This window comes from Pithys albifrons, chromosome 7 (assembly GCF_047495875.1).
Source record: "Pithys albifrons albifrons isolate INPA30051 chromosome 7, PitAlb_v1, whole genome shotgun sequence".
Lineage (NCBI taxonomy): Eukaryota > Metazoa > Chordata > Aves > Passeriformes > Thamnophilidae > Pithys > Pithys albifrons.
Window position 1 is genome coordinate 8,533,836 of NC_092464.1, and position 13,002 is coordinate 8,546,837.

A 13,002-nucleotide genomic window follows, 5' to 3' on the forward strand; every position below is an offset into this window, starting at 1 on the left:
TGCACCTGAAGGCCCCATGTCCTTCAGTGACCATAGGACAGACAGTAGGGTGAGCTGGTTAGTGTCAGCCCAGATTCCCTCACTGCAATTTGTAGGCACCTCTGAAATCCCATGGAATGGACCAAGGACCTGACCATGATTATTCATTGAGCAACCTTTTGAAGAACTCACCGGACCGATTTTGTGTAGTGGAATTAAGACCAAATCTCTTGTTCATTTGCCCTCTAGTCACAGCTAACTGATGCTGCCTCAGAGCAACCAGATTTATTTCTGCTCTACATAAAGTAAGCATGAAATTTATTACCAGTATCAGACAGGGCAGAGACAAGCAGTACCATCAGAGTGGTTTGTTTGATGCTGCATGTTGCCTGAGAACAAGCCGGGATTGATTATTTTACAAGACAAGTTACATTTGAGGAAGTAAAGATTAGATTAAAAAATTAAATGCCTTGGGGAGGGTGAATGGCAGCACAAATCTGTTTGATGTTTATGTCAACAGGGTTGCCAAAGCAAACAGCATGAACATCTGTCCATAGCATCAACCATAAAATACTGTAAATGGAAAAATATTTTAGTTGTAAGCAGTGGTTCACAGAAATCCCCACGTCTTTATTTATTAGGCTGATACTATCACCTCAACATATGAACTTTATGCAGCATATATAAATAATTCATGGATTAGCAAATAAAGAGATCTAGAATCTGTACACAGAGATGGCTGTTGCCAATTATCTCACTTCTGCAGAGCCAGACCCTTTCAGCTCCCATCGCTTGCAGCTGCTCTTTTAAATCATTCATCAGTGCTTAAGAGATATGCTGGTGGTGCTGGCAGAGAGTATTTGAATTTTCATTGTTTGCATACTGTGAATTTAGCTTCTACTTCAAAATTATCTGCAACATTGAAGCCTTTGAGAATATAGATGAGAAGAATAAGACAATTCCTCATTTTTATCCTTTTTAAAGACTTCTGTAACTATCATTACTTTTTCTGCAATTTTACTTCTTATTCTTTTTATAATCACTACTTTCATTTTAAAGCTATTATAACTGATACAATTACCTATGCTGTTTAGTTCATGAAAACATCAGAAATACTATGGAATACTAAAAATATTATGAAACAAATATCTGGTAAATATTTTCTTCAAGGTTATATAGTTCTTACCCATTTTTATTTTGGAAATCTTTATCTTTGCCACCTAAATATCTAGAGTTGCTTCTTTTTGATAGTGTTCAAGCAGAACCCTCTTGGAAATAATAATGAAAGCTGCCTAAAAATTGATGGCAAACCATGGCCAATGCTTTCTCTTGTCAAATTACTGAGGCACTGAGTTTCTGTGCTTTTAGATCACAGTGGGTAGTGTTTTCTCAGTGATAAATTTGCCTGTTGTCATTATAGTGTTATGGCTCAATTTACTTCTTGCATGGATAATGGCAGTCATGATTTTAAAGTCAAAGGCCTTATGATAAAACCAGAGTTTCAGGTGTATTAATTGAAAATTTCATTCCTGTAACTAGAGTTTTATGCAGCATTATTAACCATGCATCTATTCAGGATGCATTGAGTGTGTCTATACACAATAGTTTTCGTCCTTTCCCTTAAGTTCTAAATAAAGCAGCAACATTCAAACTTCTTCAGGTTGCTGGATTTGGCTGGTGCATTGCTGAAGAGAGGAAAGGGGAGTGGAGCCTGCAAGACAGGTGAAGCAGTTGCAGCTGATGGCATTTCATTGCATCCCATCCCTCTCCCGACAGAGGAATGCAGAGAGGGGTAACCAGGGTATGGAGCCTGTTTGGTGCCACCCAGCATCCTAAAACTTTGAGGGAAGATGACAGGGAGCAGCAGTGCCATGTTCCACGCCTTGGGGGCATCATAAGCCTGCTTGTACCTACTCTTCTGCAGCCACGGCTGGGGCAAGAACTCTAGCAGCATCATCTTCACCATGTCATGCAGAAGGTGGCCTGCCTGTGATTTCAGAAACAGTTACCCAGGTTATGGGGTATGTGTTGGGTCTCTTGCCTTTGCAATCAGGGCAAAGCAGCTCAGTGTCTGCTTTACGTTCTGAGAGTGGAGCACTTTGGTTTTTTTCTTTCAAGGGACATAAGCAAGTGCTTGTCCATGATGCTCATGTGCTCTCTGGACCTCAGGAGCAAGAGGCAGAGCACTCACAAAGTTTCCAAGGGGGGTGGGTAGACACGGGTGTTCCTCAGCGCTGATCACAGAACAGAAGCAGCAGAATGTGCCAGGGCTCAGGAGTCCCCATCAAAGCCCGTCTGGATGGGCTCTGGAGGAAGCAGACATGGAGCTGAGGATGTCCTCACTCTGCTTCTGTCAGCTCCCAGCAGTTCATGGAACAAATTAGGTTTCCCTCTCAGATCCGCACATGACAGTGGATGGCATTTACCAGATGGCATGTGTAATGGGACTGTCACACCATTGTAGGTTCAGAAATAAAGCAGGGGAGGCAGTTAATGAATATACACTGCTAATTTTGAGAATTTCTTTCTGTCCCTGTCAGGCACTAGACACTCAAGTTGTGAGTGTTGAAAGACTTTTGATGTGTGTGTATTAAAAGACACAGTCTAGCATGTAACTGGGTTGTTTTACTTTAAAAATTGGCATTGAAATAAGCAATTTGTGTCATTCCTAAAAAAGTGATATTTTTTCTTCTTGATTCAGCCTGCTCACAAGTGAAATACATTCTGGAGTGTCATCATTGAGAATGTTTAATATTAAGAGTAATCTCACAAACCCGATGATTCTACTCCATACATTCCTGCCTTTACAATTTTTCCTAATTTTTTGAAAAGTAGAAATTAGGCAACTCAAAAGTCTACTTTTTCAAGCATGCTGATTCACTTTTTTAAGTATTATTTTGTTTAATCTTACCTCAAACTGAATATCTTTAAACGGGATTTCATTTTAAAACATTGATATGGGAAGACGATAGTAGTAATAGTAGTAGTTGTTGTAGTAGTTTTAATAGTAGTAATGAGTAGTGAGAGACTAAGAAAACAGAACAGATAATACATGACATTTTCTAAACTACATACTGGCATTTTTCTTTATTCATGAGTTTCTCATAGCATTTTCCATGCCAACATAAACGTAAAAATAAATTAGAAAATAAAAGGATTATATGCATTGTATTTCTCTCTTTATGACTTTGTTTTCCTAGGCATTTTTGTGTTAATTAAAGGACTGCTCTAGCTCCAATTGAAGTCATTTGGGAGCATTCCTTTTATTTTCAGTGATGATTTTATCATGCCCATGTTTATCAGGTTTGTTGCTTTTCCAGCAGTCTGGGACTTCAGGGAAAAACAGGGCAGATTTATAAATAAATATGGTCAGCATATCACTGTTTATCAGTAGGAGACAGGTAAATTCAGCTAAATCCTGGTGAGTAAACCTGTTTTCCTCTGTGCATTATATTCACTGTGCTGCATTCTAAAAAAAATGGTGCAAACAAAGGAATTGGATTGTTAGGGGAGAAAATTCTCAATTCCAAGGAAACAAAAGTCAGGTTGCCATATCAGTCATCTTAATTATAAATAAAATCTTTTTCTGCCTTTTTTTTGTATAGGTGAGGTCTAGATTAAGCACTTTCTGTTCTCAATAACTTATTTCATGGATGAGACCAGTACAAATGGCTCACAGTAACCTTTTTTTTGCCATTTGTGTGCACACTGTCAGTTATGGCATTTCAGAGGCTTTTTCTCAACCAGACCTACAGACATTGCTGCTGCACAATTGGTGATACCCCAGGACTTGCTTGTAGGTTGAAGGACTCACCTTCATGATGTCTTAACAAGATGTCTTAAAGAGGCTGAAATCTCAGTGAATAACAGTCTCTTTAAGCTGTCTTACTTTTGCAGCTTAAAAAACATGAGGGTTTTTGATACTCAGAGTTCTGTTTTGGGCCCCTCACTATAAGAAAGACACTGAAGCACTGGAGCATGTCCAGAGAAGGGCAGTGGAGTTGGGGAAGGGTCTGGAGCACAAATCTAATGAGGAGTGGTGGAAGGAATTGTGGTTGTTCTTCCTGGAGAAAAAGAGACTCAGGGAAGACCTTGTCACTGTCTGCAACTACCTGAAAGGAGTTTGTAGCCCGCTGGGGGCTGATCACTCCTCCCAAGGAACAAGAATTAGGGCTAGAGGAAAGAGCCTCAAGTTTCACCAGGGAAGGTTTAGATTGAATATTACAAAAATGTCTTCTCCAAAAGGGTTGCCAAGCATTGAAACAGGCTGCCTAGGGAAATGAAGGAGTCACCATCCCTAGAGGTATTTAAAAGATACGTAGATGTGGCACTCATGGTGGTGATTTAGTAGTGGGCTTGGCAGTAGGTTGGACTCAATAATCTTACATTGATGATTCTAAACCTGAATGATTCTCTGGGTCTATGATTCTATAGTTTTCCCATACACACCATGTGGGAGTCTGCTGGGCATACAGATTTCCCCAGCTGCTCACCCTTGCTGTTGTTGCATCACATTACGTTCTGGGGAAAGGGAAGGAAAGCAAGATAACCACTGTCTCTGAGGTGTAGAATTAACTGTTTCATCACTACAGTTCTTTTTTCACCTTCCTCAGCAGCACTGTCAATCTCATGGAAAAATCTACAAACACGTGCAGTAGTAACATGTGAGTGGCTGTCCTGGGTCATCTTGGCCCAGTGTCCTGTCTCCAAGAGCAGTCACAAGAGGCTAATTGGAAAACAGAGAGAAAGAAGATGACAACTACAATATGAATCATGTGCCATCCCAATTTTCTGCCAGTCAGTCAGCTGGTGACTTTCTGAACAAGATGAATCCAGAGCACTGTGCTAAGAACTAAAGCACCCTGCAGCATTCTGTGGTAAAGACTGTGGCATCCTAAATGCTGCAGCATCCTGTGGCAGTGAATTGTGTGGTTCACTCATGTGCACTGCATAGTAATGATAATCCTCTTTGTATAACACTGACTGATTTGAATACCCAAACGCTGCATTTTAAGACAGAATATGAGGCCCTTTTTACAGTGAGAGCCAAACTGGTGTTTAATTCATTAAGAAAAAAATATCTTCCAAAACAGCAACAGTTATCCATAGCATACAAAATGTAAATGCTTTGTGCTGTGTTGTTTGGGTGTCATTAGAATAATTTTAAAGGCAAGTGATTTAATTGTGTTTGTGCTAATTATAATGTTTACAAATTAGGGAAAGATGCATGTAGTGGTCTGTTGGGAAAGGGCTTTGAAACCTCACATGTCTTTGAGTCTACAGTACTGTCATTTAGTCAGAGACTCTTTCTAATACAAGGGTGATTTGGTTTTTAGATTACTCTTCCTTGAAAAGCAAGTCTCAAGAGTCTTCAGCTCCATGGAATTCACAACCAGGTTCACGAGTGTCTGTGTGTGCTTTGACAGAAATTTAACCAAGTTCTTTTCTTCTTCTTTTCAAGGTCCCCGTGTCCCGATGGTGACTGTTCACAACACAACAGATGCACAGAGTAAGAATGGGCTTGAGCTTTGCAATTCTTCAGAGAAAAGTAGCCAGGCAGGACAGTGAGATGTAGCTGCTCTTTGGTAAACTTAACTGCGGAGACCAGACTGTGTCTAAATTCAAGTTTTCTGCAAGGCAAAGGGACTTGCAGAGCTGTTGTGCTGCCAACACAACAGCTTGCTGTTTGGGGAACAAACACAGTGGTTTGGACATGTTGTTTGTTATCAGCTTTCTCAAAAACAAATGCACAGTTCAAATCTCTCTCTGTCTTTTTGTTAGTCTTCTATAGATTTTGTTTTATGTTCCATATATAAGAAATAAGATAAAAAGAAATAAGAAATATTTAGCTTAATCTGTTGTCCTAATAAAATCACTCTGGTATGAATTATCAACGATAGTGCAGAGAAATAAGCCCCAAAAGTGGTGCCTCTGGCTGGTTTCCTGATCTGTCCATGGAGATTGTAGCACTTATTGTTTGGTAAGGCTTTTTTATGCAAATGTTTTGCATCTACATCAGTGAGAAGGTGGAATTATTAAAAAAATAGATTTTTCCCCTCAGAATCTTTGGTACTGCCTGTAGCCATTACCAGACAATGTAGAGTTCAAAAAGCCGTGGAGTTTCTGGGGTTCCTCCTTCACACCTGTAGTAATGCAAATTGTCCAGAAAGATCCATTTTTTTACCCCAAGTCAGGATGGCAGGGACCCTCAGACAGGCAGTCTTTCTCTGTCCCTTCTATACAGGTATCTTAAACCAAGATGTCCCTTTTTGTCTTTCATGAGTCTCAGGAGATTTCATGGCAATGTGTGGGACTGACTCTCGGGACTTAAAGATTTATCTGTTCCCATCCTTTTGATAGGAGACTTTATCTTTCATTTCTACACAGCATTTAGCCCAGTGTTAATAACAGTTAGGGATTTCAGGCATGGCTGTGGCTCAAATAATAAGCAGCACCTTTATTGCTTTGTACACGATTGATACCAGTTTATCAAGTATCAGTTTCACTTAACTGGATTTTCAGCAACTCGGTGCTCTTGTGTCTGCAAAGATGCAGAGCAAAGCATGGAATTTGGTTCTCAAACTAAAGATTTTCTGTGAAATGCTGGTCTGTTTCATTTCCCACTGAAGGTAGTAAGTGTCACAGGAAAGGCTCTTTGCACAAGAATGTGTCAGCTCTTCTTCACAGCAGAGGCTTAAGCTTGGCCATGCCCTGCACAGCATAACCCCAGAGCAGCCCAGGTAATGGCCACAACATTCCTCAGCCAGCAGAGTTTCTTAGCTCTGACCTGAAGCTCCAAAGTCACTTTCTTTATTCTCTCCCTTAAACACAACACCTTAATTTTGCCATGGGCAGACTGGCCATACCAGAATGTACAGGTTATTGCTCTCATATAGTTTTATAAAATACAGATGCTATAAAACAGAAACAGCAAATTAAAGTGTTGAAAAAGTAACATAAATCACACCAGGACTAGTTTTACTTTGACAGATATATATGGGTAGCATTTATTACATAGAGAACTCAACCTATTCATGTATAATACACATCCCCTACTGAAATTCATGATTTTCTGCATATGATTACCATTTCCCCTGGTTCCCTTTTCCCCCCCTCATTCTTTTGCTTTGAATAAAGGGCAACTGACAATTGCATGTTACTGAATTTACTTATTAATATGAGCCCATTACTCTATAAAGGGACTTTGCCTCTGTATTCTGCAATAATCTGATAATAGTGAGTTGCACTGAATATTATAGCGTGCTTACATTTAATTAAGCAATGACCATTTGTACTCCACAGACTCAAGCTCCCTGTGGTCCTAAAGCAAAAAGGAAAGTCCTTTAGGAGATATGCCAATCTTTTTTATTTCCTCCACAGTCTTCCTGGCTTTCTGTGAATGCAATTACATGAACAAATAAAACAGCTTGACTAAATTCCCCTACGTGGCAGGCCCCTTTCTGCTGATAAAGCTACTTGTGTATGCCATAATTAAATGAGAATCTTAATATTTAACTAAACGTAATAGGCTGTTGTTTTGGCACTTTTGTGGGGGCTGTGGTTTTAATAGAGAAGAGCCAGGTTTTTCAGAAGCAGGGTGAATAATCATTGAACCAATACACTATTGTTGAAAGATCTCTGAAATTTATTAACTGGGAAGGGCAAGGTTTTGTGCTGTGCCAGCCTGTTCAGTGGAGATGGGCAGTGAGAGCAGGATACCAGGAGCATTACTTGAGAAGCTGGGATTGCCTATCTATTTATCAGTCTGTCTCTAAAGGGAAGTTACAGTCAATCGAACACATAATGAGGTGCAAAATCTCAAACCTGCTTGGGTTCACATGGCAGAGATAATGCCCTGGATACCCCTGGTCAGACCCAGACTCATGCCATGGGATGAGCACTGCAACAGACTCCCTAGACCAGGATTCATTGCCATCACAGTGGAATCATCCTGGCCCTTGAATCCCTCCTCATGGGGCTAAGGAGCTTCACCATCACCAGGAGATATTTCTCACCACCTAGGGCATACAGCCTGAAGTGTCTCCTAAACATGGGCCCTTTCCTTACCAGCTGGGAAGGACCTTGCTCTTTTTGATGCTGGAGGTGGCTGCTTTTTCTGGAAAAGGTTCAACAGGTAAAGCACATCTCCAGGATGTGGGGATAAAGATTAAATCCCAGGTAGCAGGAAGGAATCCTCTATTTCAGACCCAGAGACTCATTGGCTAGGATTCAAAAGCAAAATGAATAATTCCTGAAACAGTCAGAAAGCCAAGACTGTTTCAAAATCTGATGTTGCAGGTTTGTATGACCTTTGTCCACTCTCCTCCCCATGGCTTTCCTTCCCATGGATTTTATTTTGTGTAGCAGCCCAACCTTGTGCTGAAGCCTTCCATGGTGTTCTCCCCTTCCCCATTTATTGTGTGTAACTTGGGTGCGAACTTGAGGACCTCTTCATTAGATATCTAGGTTTTCATGGCAGGTGGTTATCTGACTGGGACCCTTAGCCGTGCACAACAGGTCACATCCCATCTTCTGTAAATCAGATGAATGTCACAGATTTCAGGAATAAAGCTTTTTGCCAATGCAGGACTTGAAAAGGGCCTCAAAGACTTAACTGAATTAGACATCTGTGAGGACTAGAGGGAAATCCCTTCATTGTGTTATAAATATTAAGGTGGCTGTAAAATGTTCAAATGCATTTTCACAAACAATGCCAAAAGTTTTTTATGTTCTTGTCCTTCTTTCAGAAATTTTTGAGCTGGAAGTAAATGAAAATGTGCAGCAGGCTGTAAATGACAGGCAAATGCCTAAGGTAGAATATACGGAAATCAAGATAGATGATTACAGTAAGTAGCACTTTTCTTCTCAATTATTTTTCTCTTTCACTGCTATAGCTGTGAAATGATACAGTCATCTTGGGTAGACTGGCAGGAGGAAAAATGACTTTGTCTCTCAATAAACTCACACAGTTTGCAAAGCACTCTCATAGGATGTGCTGCATAAGGAGGTTATTACAGAGGCAGAATTTGATGAGAATTCAGCTGAAGGAAGGCAAAATTATAGGGTTGGATGTTTTTTCTTCAAAAAAATTCCTTTGTAGAGAACAAGCCACTCTGGGAAGTGACATGGCAGCGTACCCCCATTGTTGGGGGCACATTTGCCATAGCTGTGTGGTGTATTTGAAATTAGTTTGGAGTGGGATACTATGTGTGCTTGCTGGCTACAGCTTTGGCTGCCTTTCAGTGCACAGTCTGAACTGCAGTGAATGAGGAAGACTCTCCAGTGACTGCCCATTGGAGTCATTCAGGATTCTTTGAGAAAGCCACATGATTTGATAGGGTTGAAAAAACCCAACTTACGAGAAAAGACAAAAGAGATTTCACCTGGAGTAAAGAAATTAAAGTCGTGGAGCTGTTTGTATCTGCAGCTGGTGTATTATTTCTCCTACTTGTATAATCATTTCCCATGTCATAGAATCATAGAATCATAGAATTGATTGGGTTGGAAAAGACCTCCAAGATCATCGAGTCCAACCCTTGGTCCAACTCTAGTCCATTTACTAGATACGTATGCCAGAAAGAGAGAAAAAGGCCTGGTGGCAAACAACCAAAATGTAAGCATCTTCTGCTTGTCTCTGTAGTTGTACCTGAAACAACCTAAAAAGCATCTCTTCTGGTCGTAAGCAGATAACTGACCTATATGGGGAACATCCACTTACTCAGAGCTGCACAATTACTCCCCAAAATCCCAGTTTCTGCATATGTGGCAACTCAAAATAAGCCCCAAAGACCCAGGGTTCAAAGTGTGGCCCATGTTGTTTCCCATGCCAGCAAGGAGTGTAACTCTAAGGCAGTAAAATAAAAGCCATGAAGTGTGCTGGGGGCAGATTACTGATTTCAACCATTACTAGCTGTTATAAAATGTGAAGCAAAAGCTGAGGGCTGGTTGCCATTTGAAAAGGATAACAATGGCCCTAAAATGTTCTGCTTGCCACACGAGCATTAGGAGCATAAACCAGTGCATAAAATAACAGGAACAGGCATGCACTCTGAGGTTTAATGGGCAGGAGAAGATGGGGAAAAGCTTGTCATTAAGATTCTGTCTGTCTCCCCATGAGCCAGCCTGTGTAACACTGGCAGTTTATTAAGGATAACTCAACTTCATGCTACATTTCTTAACTGCAGTTATCATTGCAATTCTGCTCATTTAACCAAAAGTACACATGTGTATGTGTAGTAAATACAAACTGGCCAAAGCCATGTGGCTGTTCTGCTGTGCCCTACCTGCGTTTTCAAAGCTTTGGGCTTAACAGCCTTGGGAACACTGCATGTAGCACTTAGTAATATTTAAAGTCAAGTGATGGCCTTTTTGGCTGTCCCTGGGCCATTGATCCAATTTGCAGCTATTAGCATTCAGATGGAATAACTAATTAGGCAGACGATTGCAAAGCAAACCACTTAAACCACGCTGCTAATCTGTGTATTAATCTACTGAAAATGCTCCTAATACTGATTTAATTGCTGGGCCTTTGCTAATCTACATTGTAGTTAACATTTTGAAAATAAATGTGCTGAGATTTATATGACAGCAGTTTTGGCTATTGATATGAAACCATAGAAATACCATTAAGTTAAAAGAAGCTTTGGTGATCCCATCCCACCCTTACACTGGTTCTGTGCCACTATGACAACATGGACTTCAGGACCTTTGCTGTGGGGATGACAGTGGGTGTGTGTGTCTCTTAAGGTCTGAGGTGATTGACCCCAACGCCAGGCTGTGGTTCTGGGCTGCGGTTCTAGACTGTGGTTCTAGGCTGTGGCTCTAGGCTGTCTGGATCTCTTAAGGTCTGAGGTGACTGATGAATGCATCCTTAAGGACCAGAGAGCCACCTGTAGAATGTGGATGCCTTGTAGCCAGTAGAATCTCTCCATGTATGTGAGGTGAACTACTGACCAATAGTGTACTGGCATGTTATATGTAGGAGTAGACAAAAGTGAAGCTGTTACTAAAAATAAAGTCCTTTGTCTTCGGTGAGCCTTCTGATCACACTGCAGCCTGAGTGTCTCTGCCTCCTCGACTGCCGCAAAGCCGATCTACATTACCCCAACAAAGGATGACCCCAATACTTTGCCTCCAGTTTTACAGCAAAATTTAGTCCTTTGGAATTTAGGATTAAAATACTTATTTCTCCATCTTCACACTATTATAGCAAAATAATTGTATTTCTCTCCCCCAGCCACCATACTTAATTGGGTTTTAAATTACCATTTTCATCACTGATTTTCCCCCTTCCCTGCTGCCCTGAAATATTGATTTCTGTCTGTGTCACACATTCAGCTGCCAAAAAAAAGGAAAATTATAGCTATTGACAGATGTTAATTGAATGCTGTAAAAGTGATGCATGACTGAGCACTCCTGATTTACATTTCTTCTTCCTCAGCCATCACAATATGGGTCCTTTCTATGATGACATCTGTGTGTTTCTAAGGTGTTATTTGCCACCACCTCTGATGAAATGCCATTTTCTTCCTGCTCGTATGTGGCCAAAACACCAGAAAAATCTATTAGAGTTATGTCAGTGTTCCAACATTGAAGACATGTTGTTATTTGTTCTTTTTTTTTTTTTTGCTTAGAATTGCCGATGCAGATCTTAAAGCCAGCCACCTTTTCAGACACTGGGCACTACCCCTTGCTTTTGATTGTGTAAGTTCTCTCTTGTCTTTTCTTTCTGTTCACATTATTAGGGAAGTGTGGAGACCTTGGCCATAATCAGAAACTTCTAAGATATGTTTTGTACAAGGATTGCCAGAGTCCAGCACGTTGGTCACCACTCCATCTTCCTTCACAGCTGGGAGAGGTTGGATATATGTCCCTTCTCTCCCATTTTTGAGCCAAGGATTTCAGCTCCCAGGAGGGCACCCTAGTGAAATCCTGCCAAATGAATTGTAGGGTTTTGTGAAGCTGCTCCATGTACACTTACAATTCAATAATTTGGGGGGCAGAAACAGAAACAGGAGGAATAAAAGGTGGATTTTGATTTTCTGTCCTTGTCCTTAGGGCACTCATCTTGAACTTAACAGGTAGTTTTAGAGTGGAATTCAGTCAGCCTTACTGTAGCTTGAATTTTAGATGCCCTCATGCAGAAATCTTTCTCTTGTAAGTGCTGGTGTTCCCTGAAGTGACAGTAAAGAGAGAGCTGGAAACCCTTGAAGATCTCCAGGATGTTAACATTTATATTAGGTAGGTAGGTTTTCCTCCTGGTGGGCATAGCAGAGGGATATTACTTTATGCAATATTTAGTAATAATAATACACATTGCTGAGGGTTTTTTCTGGCAATTTGGAAAGAAACGGGGGGAGGGAATTCACTAACCTTGGAAGAACCTGTTTGGCCCTGGCTGCATCCCACTGCATCGCTTGCTGCCTGCCAGGGAACATTCCATGAGAGAGAAGCCTCATCCAGGAGTGATGAATGCCTGGCAAATGCCTCAACACACCATCCTGCACATCCCTCCATGAAGGACAAAAACACTGCAATAAGGGTGTCGTTACATCACAAAATTACTGCAGAGAAAATGTAGTTCATTATAGAAGTGCTTGAGGAAGATTGGTACTCATCAAGCTAATGGCACTTGATTAGGCTGGCTCTGGAGCTGCATAGGTCTGGGTCTCACTTGAATAAATGCAAATGACTGGAGTCACATGCACATTAAAATCCTGCAGTGAGTCACCTGATGTCTCTATGAACCCCCAAAATGACAAAAAGGGGATAAAAATGCCAGTGGCTCTACAGTAATCCCAGTCCTAAATTATAACTTAAAGTCATCATCATCAGTCCTCATTTTTTCCGAGGTGTCTGGCTGACGTGGGGTCTGTATTTCTCAAACACAGTTCCCCTGTACAGGATCAGACCATAAGCTAAAGGGTGAAGTGGAGGTCTTGCCCATGCCTTCCCCTTTCCCACCAATTTTGAGCCAAACTGGGAATGGTTAAGCCAGTTTTCATCACTTTAAAAGAGTCCTTT

The 13,002-nt window shown here is 40.9% G+C and overlaps 1 protein-coding gene across 4 annotated transcripts in view; it reads left to right on the top strand.

Moving 5' to 3' along the window:
- DPP6 (dipeptidyl peptidase like 6) overlaps window positions 1–13,002 on the top strand; it is a 547,763-nt gene that overhangs the window by 525,730 nt on the left and 9,031 nt on the right. For all 4 annotated transcript variants that reach the window (XM_071559976.1, XM_071559978.1, XM_071559975.1 and 1 more), the window contains 3 exons: window positions 5,441–5,488; window positions 8,727–8,825; window positions 11,613–11,682. In XM_071559976.1, coding sequence (XP_071416077.1) covers window positions 5,441–5,488; window positions 8,727–8,825; window positions 11,613–11,682 — 217 coding nt within the window. The remainder of the gene's footprint in view (window positions 1–5,440; window positions 5,489–8,726; window positions 8,826–11,612; window positions 11,683–13,002) is intronic.